Source organism: Varroa destructor, unplaced genomic scaffold (genome assembly GCF_002443255.2).
Source record: "Varroa destructor unplaced genomic scaffold, Vdes_3.0 BEIS01000002.1, whole genome shotgun sequence".
NCBI classification, from domain to species: Eukaryota; Metazoa; Arthropoda; class Arachnida; order Mesostigmata; family Varroidae; genus Varroa; species Varroa destructor.
In genome coordinates this window covers 2,687,384-2,703,508 of record NW_019211455.1, presented here as the reverse complement: position 1 = coordinate 2,703,508, position 16,125 = coordinate 2,687,384, and the positions used below count along the sequence as shown (strand labels likewise).

Here is a 16,125-nt window from a genome sequence, read left to right as displayed (position 1 = left end):
ACTATATCAAGTCGCGAACTTTAGATCTCCAGATTCAGTTTTATCAAGCTTCTCGCTTGTATAAAAACTGACTTGTTACCCGTCGTTTATTCGTCTAACTTTAACTTAATCTTACCTTAAAGCTTAGCGTTGTTCTTGATGATAAATATTGTTGAAAACAGTCCCGTTGCGACCGTCCTCAACTTAAAGCTCTAGTTGCTGCTATCGGCTGCCATTCAGTGACCGGTTAACACTAAAAAGGTTTAAATAACACTTTTAGGCAAACACAAATCAATATTTACGTCTTTTTAAATTGCATTTATTCGGCTACTATAATCCGTCAATGAAGCTTTTTCGCGATTTGTAGCTAGAGGTCTCGAAATAGAGAGGCTAGGCGTTACAAGTCTTTTAGATATATATTTCTCGTTGAAATATGCCCAAAGGACACTTAGTCATATGCCCCGCTATTTGCTGCCGGCCAGAGCTCGAACATATAGGTACAAACTCACAATTTTTTGGACGGTTTAGGATGTACTGCTTGATATAAATGGTAACCTAGCCTACCAACGTGTTCGCTCAATAAAAATCGTCTAAAAAACTTTGTGTATTGCTAGAAATCAGCTCCGTAAGAAAACGCGTTACTCTATTGAATACCGTCTCCACAAGTAAGCACTAACCGATCGATACTTTCTTTGATATTTCAGATATATGCGTAACAGTAGTCCGTATGAATACACGCTAACGTTCAGCCCATTAAATGCGTACGTCATTCTTCCGGGGCTATTTCTAGTTATTGTCCCTCAGGTCACCGGGCCTGTTTATGGGTGGGGAAAGTACAATCTTATACCTGGTAAGTTCATTTTTGCTTCACTTTGTAATAGTGACATGATTCGTAGATACCTAGCTTACTTATTTTTCGAAGGTGTTTCTATTTCAGCTGCCGTTAGGGTAATGGATGCCACGTTAATCTGTTCGAATGCCGCCCTATTAACAACAGTCCTTTCCCAGTACTACGCAGCATTCAACCGAGTACTGATATAACTGCAATCCAGCAATACTCTCTATGTGTTAATGTCGGTTTGCCTGCGTTGTGGTATCTAATTCAGTTTTTCATTTGAAAAAACAGACAGTGCATAGTTGTAACAAGGAAGAAAAAAAAAACTCGAATAGGTTCGAGCTCGATGATTCGGGAAATGGCCTTTCACATTAAATGTTAGTTAAATAGGTACATCATACGTTGAAAAGTTCATAGGACATAATGTGAACTTCACCGATAACGATGCATTTGCTTCGTGTTTATAGTGATATATTTGCATGGTCCAAATTCTAGAGCAGTATTACGGATAAAGGTACGTAGAGGCAAGAAACCTCGGGCAAATCGGGGTTTGATAATACCTAACAAAAAAAAAAAGAAAGAGAGAGAGGGCGAATTTGTAGATCGTTAACGCCGAAGGAAGATTACTCCGTGCAATATAGTACCAACAGACTGGATAGGTTAACAACCGCCCCAAACCACTTGATCCACTTTTATTAATGGTCGATCACAGGTGTGACCCACCCCACAGTATCTGTACTTAAGTCCTCAGACCCAAGCATCACGGTAGGTTGGCGTGTATTATGCTAATATAGCTCAAGAGGCTTGACTGGCAGGCTTCCGAACCAGGAACAGGCCCAGCTTTAGCCGTGTCGACATGCCGTAATGAATCATTGCTCCCTTTTGTCCCCAACGAGAATTTCCATTATGCCTGTGCGAGTCTTGTATCATCCAAGATGGAAAGTACGATTTCTATTTACGTACAAACGTGTATAGTCTAATCGGACGAGTGGAAACTGAGTGTGCGCCTCTACGTGATAGATCCCCTTATCGCATCATTTGAATAATAGCACGAGTGCTATGACAGAGCACGTTCACGTGCTGTTAAATGTGTCTGCTTGTTGGGCTCCGGGGCAGTGAACTATAGGAGGGAAAGTATGCTGGACTAAGTGGAGTGAATACAGGTAGAATATTAGTTGCAAATTATATGCAATTAAGTTAAACTGTTGTGGGTAATGGTTTAATTAAATAGGCCCTCTTTATTTATCTTGGTCGTGCACAGTCCAGCATTGTTAGTTCTGCCATATACAGTTGTATCTATCTAATACACAAAATAGTAATTACATTTTTGATTTTTACGAATATTTAAGTAGTTGTTATTCTGTAAGACGAACAACCATCTCAAAGACAGGTTCATTTACTTGACCGATCTCCATTTTCTACGAACAGCGACCCGCTAGAAAGGTTAGAAGGTTTGTTCAGTAGAGTACGTGTTAGTTAGACAAGGTCGCTCACTCGTTTTCCGTCGGTGACGTCACCGAAGGGTATATTGTCATGCTTCAGACAACTTGTAGAACGAATAGTAAAGATTAAGATGATAGAAAGATGCATCATAATATTCTACTATCTTATTTCGAAATTCCTAGTTAGGTTATAGCGTTTATCACTCTTATGACCTAACCATTCTCAAAAGCAGGTCACTAGTGCCAGTTCCTGCCGGATGCATACGCAATGCTTGCAACACAATTTAACGTAACGTTTCACATTATACTGTATATATATATATATATATATATATATATATACACTCGAGTGACTAAACACGTTTGCGTTACACATGAAATTTAACGTATTACGTTTATCTTATAGTGTGCTCTTTTCGTGTTTTTCTTGTATCTTCTACGTTTCCTTTATCTCTGTTCCGTTTCCTACAGAGCTATACGCCTGCGATCTTGCAGCGGATTCGAAACACAGTTGCTCGTACCTCTTGTTCACAGATGTTGTTTTATTATTTCCTGTTATTCTGGGATCTGTCTACGCGACGTTAGCGTTCTTGATTCAAACGCCGGAACAGCCAGCCAAAGCGACTGGCGAGTCCCGTCTCCTGTTTCCCCGCAAGGAGAAGCTCAGCGTCCTTTTCATCTGTCTGTTCTGCTGTATTTTGGTTAGTAGCACAAGAAGCTCCGTAATACTCTAGTAGTGCCTATCCGCCCTGTATAACGTTTAGTATCCGGTATATTTGTGTATAATTTTCGCAGGAAAAATACGAACTGTTTACGTCTGCAGTTACAAACAGGTGAATATATATAGAAATAAGTTATAGCTGCTGTTCGTTCGCATACATGTATAATAAGGCTAGAAAGGCCTAATAGGCGGACTCAATGTATTTCGATGGCCAATGTCTGCGCTGAGCCATGGCCTGACCCGTTCGTGTTATGCTCGTTCGAACGGCAGTTAACAACCTGCGATGTTGTACCCTAGCTACGTGTCGCTAAGGTAACTCTGACGAAGGACGTTTGGGTTGTTCACTGGTGCTCCTCGCACGAAGTCTTTTACGTTGGGCAAATGCTAATCGTCTCCAATGGACATGTGCCTTCGGCATTAAGCAGTACTGCATGTTGGGTTGTACGTGCGCATGTATGCCACAGCTTTACTTGGAGCAAATGAACAAATAATGGCAAATGATCCTTTGTGATAAATGTATATATCTTTACGAGGTTTACTTACTTAGAACTGTACAAATATTTTGGTTATCTATCCTACCTACTCCATAGCAAGCTCGATTTATGGTAGCTTCCAAAGTACTACAAATTGTAAAATTATATAAATAGAATACATTAAGATAAAAGACATTCAGAGTCATCTTGGGTCTGAACTAGTATATACTATATGTGTTATATAAGAAATAGTAGACCGAGTGATCTCTCCGGGAAAAAAAGGTCCGTTAGTTGGCCTGAATGCACTAAAATGAATTTATGTAACGAAGGACGATTTTCATATGTAGGTAGACAGAGATGTTGGCGCCGATCAGCTGCGTAGTGGATGGCTCAGAGCTTACTCTATCATGCGTTCCGGTAATATAATACTACTATTATTTGTTGTATTATCTTGTTGATATAAAAAAAATTGCTTCTTTGCCTGCCGCTGTGTATATATTAGGTACATTATTGTCAAACGAATAATCCTCTAGGCCCGAATTCAGTCTAACTGCTCAGTGGACTTGCTGTACACACCCTTAGCCTCAAAAGCAGGTCCTCCAGGTATCCGAAGCATTATTTGATGTCTTCTTTTCAACGATCGATGCCTATCGATGTATACATATCTGTCAGTCGCCCTGGCAACCATCTTGACTCCTAGTATAGTTATAGAAAATATAGGAACGCAAAATATATATATATATATAAGCCTTTTACTTCTCGGCTTGGCTTCGTGGTAGTTAAACCAAATATAAAAAAATCGATTACTATGCGATAGAACAGCTGTGCCCATGAAAATGATAAGCTCCATCAGCATCTACAGGTTTCTAGTGTCAGATCAGGACAATGTACTGGAAAACAGTAATGGAATAATTCATAGAATCCAGTATATCCATGGAAAGCAAATTATCTTACGGACTAAAACACCATTTGCTTGGCGACCTTACGTCAAGTAACGGTCGCGATTTACCGTCGGTGTACACGTTAAATAGGGACGTCATAATAATGATGACATAATTTTTTTTTCGCACATCTTAAGAGAATTCTGCTAGTAGCGAGAGTGAGTGTGCGAGCTGTGCCACTGTCGATGTCGGCGCCAGAAAACCGCCTAACGAGCTCATACTAAGATCCGCCCTACTGAAAAAGACGGGTTCTGTCGAGAAATGCTAGCCGGCAACAATGCACTGCCTCGGAACAATTCATATGCAGAAATAGAATGTAGCGTGGGGCAAGCAGACAAATTAAGTAAGGACTCGATAGCGGGCAGCATTACAGTCGGTGAGGTAACCAGTAGCTAAAGTCCGACGAGGCGGCTAAACCACGTCAGATCAGGTCTCAAGACCTCAAGCACGCCGCAATATTCGCCTCATGCTGGACCGTGCTATAAAACAGCGCCCGCCTCCATGACGGCAGAACAGCGGAAGACTGTCAGAAGACACTCCTTACAGTTATCCAGAAACGCAAAGGCAATCATCGAGAGCCAAGCTTGCGAAGGAACATTACAAATGAGTTACTGCTATAAGGTAGCTTCATGCATATCTTTGTTATTCTGCAAATTCGGGGCGTGATGAGAACGCGTCATTTGTAGAGAAACGTCATCAATAACTGTTTGCCAAATTCTGCTTGCCAAGATAAAATGCCTCATAAGTATAGAATGCATTAAACAGTTCATCTGTGCTGTATTCGTTGATTTCAAAGCTGCATTTGATAAAGCACCAGGCCACCATACTTTGTTCAGGTCCACTAAAATAGGAATTCCCTACACGTTTATTCAGTACGCAACTTCCATTCTGCGGAAGTATTTCACTGCAATACATGATGACGTGACAGAACTAGAAACCCTTCGACAGGTGACAAAATTGGTTTAGAGCGACGACCTCAGCCCCTTTCTCACTTTTCCTGCACGACCTTTCAGAGTAGCATAGTCCACGAGCGCTGGTCTGTAAGGCACATGTTTCACTGCATACCGATGACCTGGCGATCTACATGACGACTCGGTTTGAAGTTCAGCTAGCTCGAATAGTACGTAATGAGTGCCAGCTCCTAAAGTAACTTGGGTAATACCAAGACATGAAATTCCGACGAGCAGGGCCACTAGCCACGAATAACACTCTCCGGTCGAACTTTTCTCGCCGCTGGAATACGTAAAGCATTTTTTTCTATCTAGGCTTCTCTCTACTCTGTTCCCAGACTTGCTGCACCGAGCATGTTAGACCAAACGCGTTAGAAAAACATTGCTAGTAATGACTGCCATAAAAAAAAAAAGCGTCGCTCCTGTCTCTGAATACAACGTTTCCTCAATACCAAGCTCGTAACAATTGCCTTAAATGACGTCAAACGCATCTCCGTGACCTTCAATACAGGCCAAGTGTATAAACTTGACTAAGCGAAGCCTGCTTTTTTCAAGAGAATATTAGACCTGCATACATCTTGGCGTAACAGCCACGTGTATTGGGCAGCGGGTACGCCGCTATTCATTGAGGATTTCGAACGCCTGCTTAATTTACCAAAAACGCCAGCCTACCAGACAAACGAGAGCAACGAATGGTTGGGGTCAACCAGAATTCTTCATCACTGGCGCTTTGCTAAAGGGATATGGACGGAGCAAACAAGAAGAACCGACATGGAGCCGTGCCATCCAGCTCATGGCTTCCGCCGTGTTACGTGTGCTAATCAATCGTACCGTGAGGCAAACGAAAACTGCAGCCGTGTCCTTTACGGAGACCCCTGTGAACGATACTAAACGGGCTCGTGTCCAAGGACGCAGAAAGCAATAGTGCAGTCATAGGACTCATATATATATATATATATATATTTTCTTTTTTTTATCATCTTTATTTTTATTTCAATATTTAAAAAATCCTGAAATGTTTTTAATGTTAATATACAGGGTACTTGGCAAAAATGAAAATAGATGATTATGAAAATGAAAAAAGTAGAGCTTTGCAGTGCAAATTACGTGTGAGGTGAGCCACTTGCACCGCCACGACCACCGCTAATCAGACAAATGTTGCTCTATCGGTATGCCAACACTTTGTTTTCCCTATTTCCCTGCCGTCACATCTATAGTAACGTTTCCTTTTGGCGGCCACAGGTTGCTAATAGGCCTGTGGTATGTGCGTACCCATTCGTCTACCGTTTTTAGCGAGAAGCCAATGTCTGGTCGATACGTGTCTCGGCATCTTGGCAAAATGCCTGGGTATTGGCTGACTGTTTGGCACGCCAAGGTATGACAAACACGTGAATGCGGTAACTATTCCATCCTGCTCGTCTGACAAGCTATAATCCAACTAGAACAACTGAGCGGAAAAGATAAAAGTCCTGAGTGGACGTGGCACGCATAGCCGATTGGAATGGACGTTGGGTGGGCCGATCGGGTCAGACGAAAATCCACTACAGGCGAAAAGAAATCCCTTGTATGAATCAGATGTCTTCATGCAATAAAACTAATTGTTTGTTTTCGTACAATTAGTATTGATGTACGTGACGCTACTAGATGCTAACGTTTACTGGCAAGACGAGAGAAACATTGACTCCTGATTGTTATATTGCAGAGTTTGGCGTTCAGGGTCAAATATGCAAATCAAAGTAGATGTGGAGCGCGAAGACTGGTATAGAGTAGGTAAAAAAAACGTTGGCTTTTTAATTCGTCCACTTCGTAATAATGAACTGCTGAAATCGGTTTAGAATAATAAGATTAAGCCTGCTCGGAATGACCCAAATGACATTATGTCATCATACCTCGCAGCACTTTTTCATCAGTTGTTGCCTAATGACACAATCATCCATGTTAAATCATCAATATATTTTGCTTTTTAAACTGGGTAGAATATATTGCGGTGTTATAGACAACGTTTCCATCATAACTCAGTGGCAACGTGTTCACCTGTTAAATCAAAGGACGTGTGAGATGAGCGAGCGTGGCCACGTTTAATTTCGTGCTGGTATCAACCAGTCGCCTAAAACGATAGACTAAGACAACGTTGAACGTAAAAATCGCGCGCGAAAAAGCTAACAGCGATATTTTGTTTACCGAGCACGGTTTCTCTTGGCCAGACGGTCGCGTGCGATAGCTATTAGATGCCTAAAGACGTATAAACTTACGTACAAAGTAGCTAATGACAAAACAGAAAGCTTTAGACGACGAACAGCCAGTATATGAGACAGCTGTCCATAGGTTTTATTTACTTTATATTAGTATAGAGTATTATCACTCGTTTAATCGGACATTGCCATTAATCAGATAAAGTACCGTAAACTGAAGCAAAGATAACATTGGCTTCAAGAAGACCTACCGTTGCTCTGGATCTTCTTGTTAACCTGCTGCGTTTTCTTCCCGTAACCGTTTTGCAGGTGCCATCATGTGTAGCCGTAGTGCACACGGTTCGGGCATGCGTCTCGTCGGTACCACGCGGAGTGCTAGTCACAATGGATTTAGCGTGCGAGGCCAATCTGTTAGTTCCCCCATTGCTGCTATATCTCTTGCATGGCACTCGGATTCGAGCATTGCTGTTCGAAAATCGTGATCGCACCAGGTGACACCAACAGGCGCCGACCTTACATTCGAATGCGGCGAGCAATAGCGAAGCCTCGGACAAGTCCTTCATCATAATGACGGATCTGTGACGAGCAATATCACGATGCCGGACTCTAACGACCGAGTGCTCAGCGGAAGAATGGAGAAAGGTAGACTACAAAAAGCAAATCAAACAGTGGTCTTGGGTCACACTCGTACAGAACCGTGCGAGTGTGGCCACACAAGGACATGGGAAACGTGTGCTACCTGAAGGGAACTAGAAAAGGAAATACATGGAAGAAGAAGGAGGATTAGAGGCCCGCGCAACTCGTACCTAGTCCTATTTCTAATTGCACATACGGTACCAATTTGTCCCGCACTCCGGCACCATATCGAGCTGCTTGTTCAGCCAACACGCATCGTTGCTGGCCTTGCCACCGTACCATCGACGTTGTAGAAAACTCCGCAATAGTCGCCGCCATTAAGAGAGGAGGACTGGAGCTAATGGGAACGCAAAAATGTATTTGTCCTTCCAGATAGAAAGAGGCTCCAGCGAAGTCGATTACAACAAAATAAGAAATTCACTTTTTAGCTCTAGAATAGGGACTACTAAAAATCATTCCGTCGATTATCAAGCGGAATGATTTAAGTGAGATGCATACTTGGCTAATTTAGCCGGTCTGCTCGTATCAGAGGGTTTCTACTACAGTACATTAACTTATATCCGAAATTTTCCTTAAAATCCGAAATTATGTAAGTAACGTGTGCTCGTAAAATAGCAACTTGATTCAATTATTTGTCCTAGTGAGCCTAGTTTACTTCAATGGGAAAAAGTTTAACGTTCGCGCAGCTATAGGTGTGCGAAGATGGGACAGTGAATACCGCAACGAGTCGACACAGAAAAAAAACAGATAATACATATATGATGCATACGTTATGGTTAAAAATAGGAACATCTTTTAGCAGATTAAGAAGAGAAACGGGTCGATCTTATATGAGATATGGATACTCCTCGGAAAACGTCGATCGTTCTGCCACCGGTAAATTCAATAGAAGAAAAGCTAAATGGATTTGAAATATATCACAAACCTTAATTTTGACGCCTACCGCGCGTATAATATATCAAATCGGAGATTTTAACAGCTAAATCGTTGGCGAATATAGCCAGGAATAAGACTGATATCCATGCCGGAGTCGAGATTCCTACTCCATTAGAAGCGGACTATAAATTCGACAACTTTATAGGTCTACTGATCAAGTGTGTTGTTAATACCTGAGGCGCCCAGGACCCGGTAAAGGCATTAATAAATACATAACATGAATCGAACCGGGGAAAACTGGGCGGGAAGATAGCGGGAAAGCAGGGGGTAAACAAGGTGGCTAAGTAAAGGCAGAAGTGCATGACTTATTTTTCCCAAACGCTATGCTTCTCTTTTTGATTGTGAGTTGTGTACGTGTGACAACGTAAACGTAGGGCGTAATGAAAGCAATATTATTTTCCTGCAATAATTCTAGTGTGTAGTAAAGGGAACCTGATAGTATGATATATAGATAATGAAATTATGGAACGGGTCTGAAAACAAACTTGCTCAATAGGTCCGACCAAGATTTTACAAGTTCGTAGACATCTGAGCGATCAATGGGAAGGTTTATTGCTATCTCTCGAATACGATGGGCGCCTAAGAAATTAGCCATCACTTGCTGTTAGCGCCTGCCATCACGCGGACGGAAAAACCGCAGGCCTTAACTAATAAATATCTGCGAAAAGGAAGACCTCACTACTGGAAAATGGCGTCTTGTGTATAAACTTTTAACTTGACTAGAGCAGAAGCATATATTTTTGAGATTCGTATTACCAACAATTACAAAAATACTGATATTTCTAGTTTTTAGCTAACACTAAGAAAGAAGATTATTTTTGGCTGACATTCGGGATTTTTAGATGCGCATTTTTAAAAAAAACAAGCTGTCTATCGAGACAGTCCTATCAATTTGTTGTCGTGATTGCTTTATTTACTGTTCTCAACGTTTGCAGAACGTATAGTCAACGGAATCTAGCCCCTTTTATTAGTGATACTATTTGAATCAATTTCCTCTAGAAAAGATTTCCCAAAGAGTAAACTCCAAGAGTTTTATCAAATGTTTTGTTTTAACTAAAGAATATAGGGGCAGAAGTTATATATATATATATATATATATATATATATATATGTAAGGTCAGTTTTATCTTTATAGATCTTTAAATACTAAAGCTGTGGCTATATGAAAATTTGTGTCGTAGGAGCCTCGAGGCATGTCAAAAAGATTAAATTAAGACAAAAACATTTTTCTTAAAAACATTGATCATTATATGTTATTATTACACTACATTAAAAGTGATAGTTTTTATTTGTATGATTAAGAAAAGTTACCTAAACTTTGCCAAAAGCAGTAGTCGTTTATAGAAACCGATAAAATTATCGTAGCTCCACAAATTTATTTATGTCTATAGAGAACGACAGCGTTCGCGGCGAAATATAAACAAGCCATGCACAGAATGCTATTCTACATAAAGTAATGTTTGTCTTTCAATTTGAAGTCACATGCCAGGCCCATAAACATCAAGTTAAGTTTAACTCAGGATTGACTTTAGTTTTCTAACTGATTAGGCAAACAAACGCAGCGGTAAGAAATGGTGAGCAGAATCTACTTCCGAAAGGAGCTAAAATCATGAAAAAAAAAAAAAATGGCTAATCTAGATCAACAATTTTGCCTAATAAATGTAACGCAATAATGGAGTCTCCATAACAGCGACTACCGTAGCAATGCTCGATTCCAGAGTAGCTTGTAAGCGTGGGAACCACTATGACACTGTGACATGGCTCGTGAGGCATTATGTTAAGTCTGGTAGCGTAAGATGCTACACGGAAAAAGGTATGCCGCATACATTGGTACAAATAAACACCTGTACCGTACACGCAGCCACACGGTCTTATATGGCCATAGAGCTGTGATTTTAGGACAAATGAATAAAATTGGTGTTCATTGTTTCTGAGTACATTTGATATAAGATTAGTTATTTTGTAGGTATCTACGGTGAGAGCATGAGATATGTGATTATGTGCTTTAGTTAGGATCTGTCACAAGCAATTAACTATCATTAACGAATTGTTAGAATGGCTGCTAGCTGAAAGAAATAATAACGTTTGAATACGGATCAAAGGCTATAAAAGTTACATTGGCAATTATGTAGTCAACTATAGTGGTCCCGTTTCCAAAAGTAAGGGTGAATCATTTGATTTAGGTGAGAAGGTTTAAAGTGTTGGAGTTGATTACTGGAAGCTAGCCTCAACGCAAGCATATTGCAACGGAGACCTTTTTTCGTAGCCAGTCGTCATACGGCCAACGTTCCGCTGCGTCGATCAGTAGCTTGTGGCACGACAGCTCTAATATGGATAATGCTAGCGGAAGCCTCATTTATTACTGTAAACAACTTAGCAGTACGCGAAGCTGGAAATGTGGTGAATTTCGATAAAGAAAAAAAGAAAAGAATGAAAAACTAGGACAGATAGAGTTGTCTGTCTCCTTACGACGATAACGTGAAAAAAATACCTTAGTTGAATTGTCGAGGCATGATCAGGACCATAGTAACAGCAGTGGTAAAGCACAAACGTATACGTTGTAGTGTACCGCAGATTATACTAGTGAGAGCTGAGTAACGGGTTTAATGCTAGAGTACCCTGATAAACGTTCATGTAAGCTAATTTGAGAAAATACTAGACCGCCATTTAACGATGTCTAAACACTGCCCCATTTCAAAGGACATAGTGTACAGCTGTCTATGACAAACGCAATTGGATTGATCAAGTCTAGATAGATAACTGGATCATGCGGAATGCAAAGTAAAATACGAGAACGACACTTTTAACAGCGGCTCCCGAAAAAGTTTGCCCTTTGTCAAAAAATTACCAATGGAAGCCAGGCGACGGTTTAGCTGTAACATCTTTCAAACTGGAGTTTTCTGATAAAATACTCGTCAGCAGTACGCCGGGGTAAATTTAATAGTTGGCTATTGAAGGGTACGTAATGCCCATTGCCCAAAGCCTCAAAACATCGTGGGGCAGTATTTGTAACTTCATAGGCTTCATAACACGGCACGATAGGTGCAAGACTAGTGCGCTACAGCTATATGTTTTATGTATGTTATATGTGTTTATTCGAGTGTACGTAGATGGGGGCCATCAAAGACAGTAGTTCGACAACGCTGTTACCTGTGATGTATAGCGCGGTATTTTTTAAAACTCGACATTATTACTGCCAGTTATAGACACACGATTGGAAATAGCAAGCGATCCTTCAAAATGCTCAAATCAAGCTAAAAAATAAAAGATTCCTCGTGGGGCAGAATTCGCTAAGACAATCCTTCTACGCTAAAATTTCTAACCAGACGCAAAACGAAGGGGCTTTTTTAGCACGGCAGCAATTTTGAACGAGACTGTCAAGCCTCACAGTGCTCATTACGGTATTAATGTCGTTTTCTGCGAACTAGAAAAACCCGACAATGCTCGATGATATTTAGGATCGTTGTTCAATGAATATGAAGCGGGCATTTATGTTCGACTCGATTTTGCTAATTAAAATTTTTCGTTTAATGAAAGGCTGCCCACCCGAGCGCTTTTACCACTTTATTGTTTGCTTTTATGAACAGCTCTAGTAAAAACATTTTCAAATCAACAACTAGTTATTGTTGGGTTGACACCTTGTTAGGAATAGGCAGAAAATTATCTACTAAGCGAGAGATATTCGGTTGCAGGTATCGATAGTCCAAGTTACTAGCCGACAGCAACTTTTGAACCTAATTTTATACGATAGGGATCCGCCTAAACCGCAAAATAGCAGAGACAAGTTAGCTAGTGAAGATAATCGTTACCGCGCTAATAAGGAACGTGGCAAGCTGATGATTCCGCTTCTATTTCATTAGGCCTACATGACAGTCCGCAAAATATACGTGTAGTTCCAATCACATTGTTTGGGCTTAGTAAGTTAAGGGTCGATTGTAGTGCAGATGTTGGCTTCTTCGGGGTGTCGGATAAAAGCGCTCGACATCAACTTAGACACGACCCTTTAAAGGTCGAACACATATGTATTTAGTTAAATGTTCATAAAATAAAACATAAATGCTCATTAAAAAGAATAACTGAACAGCCGATTTTTCTCTTACGTATACGACGACAACGAACATGTGACATTGGTATATTAATGCTGTATTGTTTCACATTTATTTATAGCAGTTAAAATTCATTCAAGTTCATTTTACCTTCTGTGTACCGAAAACGGCGATAGCAGCTCCATTTTGAAACTGGAGCTGAAGTTAGCAAAAAAGGCTTAATGCGCTAACTTGATAGCGGCTGTGCAGTTTGACTTGGGCATCTTACTAGGCTTAGTTTGAAATTAAATAAAATCTTCACGCATATATGTCGTCCTTGTCTTTGGATAGTGCTAAATATATAATAGATAATTCTTACAATTATCACACGTCAGTCAAAGCCGTTAGCCGCGAACGCCAGCTGAATCGATGTTCGCTTAATCAACGGGTTGAATTTCAGCCAAAGAGGAGAACGTTGTTCGACCAGCAACAACTCAGCTAGGGACGCGTCTACTGTCCTTTAACGACAAACAAGTCTAGAGGCAAGTTAAACTTGACTAAAGTTACTGAAGGATGACACCGCCATTTTCATAGGACGTTCATCAAACTGCGGTTTGGCCTAGGGTCTCCATGCATGATGACCTAATCCAAATCTCATAGTCAATATAAGCTTTACCCTGCGTGCCTGTCCGTGACAAGAACATAAACTGACCCAACAACGAGGTCAAACAAATCAGATTTGTATGTCAGGGCGTTTCATTTGCCCTTATAGTGATTTATCGTTAATGTCCCGTTTGTCAGTTCATTCAGTCGAGATCGAATGTTTCCATAGGAGTTCCAAAAAGACATTTTTCAACCAATTAGAACATTTTCGATCGATTATTGTGCAGCTTAGCAAGAAAACAATATCAAAATCGCAGCCATAGTTGGGCTAAACGATAGTAGCGTAGCGGTCGGGTCGAACAGAAGCTAGAACAATCTCATGAGTTGTAAACCCTTGTATCTTAATGCTAAGATACTGAACTCGCCATATGAGATTTTCTTTCAAACTTTAACGACACTGATTGTCTGTAAAATTATTTCTAGCGAACGTGATTTGTTTAGAGCCACTAGTACGCGTGCTCAAAACCTACCATATCTTAGGCGGTGCTTTTAGTACTGATAAATATACAAGCTTTAGGCTCGTCGCTTACAATTTACCCTTTCTGAAAATGGCACATGGCAAGATTACCTCGTTAATTAGCAGTGGACACCGCTAAGCTCCCCTTTGCCATCTCCATATGGGTAACTAATGGTAACTGATGGGAGAATAACAGGTGTCAACAAAGGGAAATGTATATCATACAGATTTTACGTTTACCTAAGGGTTTAATATAATATGTGGCATTAATGAACTTATTATTGCTGACCGTTCGATTCAGTTAGACCACTTCTGGGCATTAACCGGGTACATGACCAGCTGATGCAATACGGAAAAGTGAGACCTTCTATTCGTCTGTGGTACCATCCAATGTTTTAAAGAGGATCTAGGAAGCCGTGCTCTCCAGAAATAAGGAAAAAAAGGTTCATCACAGATTCGCGATGGTATTTGCAATTACCGCTGCTGTGCACAGCAGATCGGCGATGAAGCCAAACAGCTAAAGGGAACGGGCTATCACAACGGGTAAGTATTATTTACGTCCGTGTATTAAATAAGCATATAATGGAGAAAGACACTAACTTGATTGTGATATTGGTACTTTACACAGTTATATTTTTCCAATTCTATTTAATAAATCCAATTGCTAATTGCTACTGACCAGCTCTAACCTAATGACTTAAGCTATGTGTGAAGGTGTGAGGCGAAGCACACGTTATAATTGATATGACGACAGTACGTTAGCGTAAGTTCCGAATACGTTTTTGCTATATACAGGTTTTTTTTATTAATATTGCCGGTAAGGGGCGCCTTACGTATTCAAGTTATAAACGCTTTATGAATGCTTCTGGTGTATATATAAAGTTTTTGTACTGATTACCGAATCAGTCAGTCAATTAATCAATACTTAATAGAATCTTGCAAATCGTCTCGGTCGCTGTCAGTTAGCTTGACTTTGTACGATTTCCCTGCTCAAAGGTCAGTATAAAAAGTCTAACTTTGCTATGCGTGCGTCCGCATACATATTGCAGAAACGAAACAAACGATGTTCTTTAGCATTGTTCATTATGTGCACATATGCAGGCCTGGATTTGCGTACTCTAACATTGAAATGTGATTAACTCTGGCAGAGCTGAAGATAGCAGCTCTTATTAAAACAGTAAAAATTTATTTTACAAGTTTTCTCTTCTTATGAAGATTCCAGGAGCGTTATTGGAGCTCTCCTTCACTTGCAACGCATTGGGAAACATCAAAATCAAGATTGTAGCTATGTGAAACCCAATGTCTATGCGCTCAAGTTGCAGATCGTCCATGTGTTCAACACAGAGAAGGCCTTCTTTGCCTGTTGTCAGTAAGGCCCTGTCGACAGCGCAATTATACGGATCTCTCTACCAATGAGATTTATTCTCTTTCCATACGCCTTGATTTCTCTATATAGGAAGTTATAAATGTAATCGCATGTTTTAACCAAAGATAGGTTACATTGTGTGGAGCACTTTAACACAGAACATTTATACAATAGTATGACATAGAATAATAGAAAATACTTACCATTCAGCTGTTGGAAAAATAATTAATTAGCAGTTTCTACTGACAAGACAACTATGTCTTGGTAAAGAGCACCCAGCCTTGCCCAGCTTTGTTGTCGTTGTTGTTGTTGTTGTTGTTGTGTGTGCTTAAACATTAGCTGAAGCACAGCTATGCATCTCTGTTCGCGAGCAGAAGAATTAAAAAGTTTTGATTAAGTTATCTGGCAAAGTAACTACCACTAAAAGCATCTGTACTGTAGATAATTTACCATTGATTTATTTCGTACAAGCTACTGCAGCCAATCCATTTTCCTAGCGTTGGATATAT

At 40.4% G+C, this 16,125-nt stretch overlaps 2 protein-coding genes across 15 annotated transcripts in view; both read left to right on the top strand.

Annotated features, from left to right (window-relative positions):
- The window catches only part of LOC111245467 (uncharacterized), a 117,331-nt gene extending 106,277 nt beyond the window's left edge, over window positions 1-11,054 (top strand). For 8 of the 10 annotated variants that reach the window (XM_086980580.1, XM_086980584.1, XM_086980586.1 and 5 more), the window contains 3 exons: window positions 684-829; window positions 2,728-2,957; window positions 7,843-11,054. In XM_086980580.1, the coding sequence (XP_086836706.1) occupies window positions 684-829; window positions 2,728-2,957; window positions 7,843-8,028 (562 nt within the window). In that variant the 3' untranslated portion in view covers window positions 8,029-11,054. The remainder of the gene's footprint in view (window positions 1-683; window positions 830-2,727; window positions 2,958-7,842) is intronic. The other 2 variants (XM_022793857.2, XM_086980579.1) reach the window with 2 other exon arrangements.
- Window positions 11,055-14,428: 3,374 nt separating this feature from the next.
- Window positions 14,429-16,125, top strand: part of LOC147757246 (uncharacterized) — an 11,106-nt gene continuing 9,409 nt past the window's right edge. For 3 of the 5 annotated variants that reach the window (XR_015321554.1, XM_086980591.1, XM_086980592.1), the window contains exons 1-2: window positions 14,429-14,793; window positions 15,466-15,619. The gene's annotated coding sequence lies outside the window, so the exon portion shown is untranslated. The remainder of the gene's footprint in view (window positions 14,794-15,465; window positions 15,620-16,125) is intronic. The other 2 variants (XM_086980593.1, XM_086980590.1) reach the window with 2 other exon arrangements.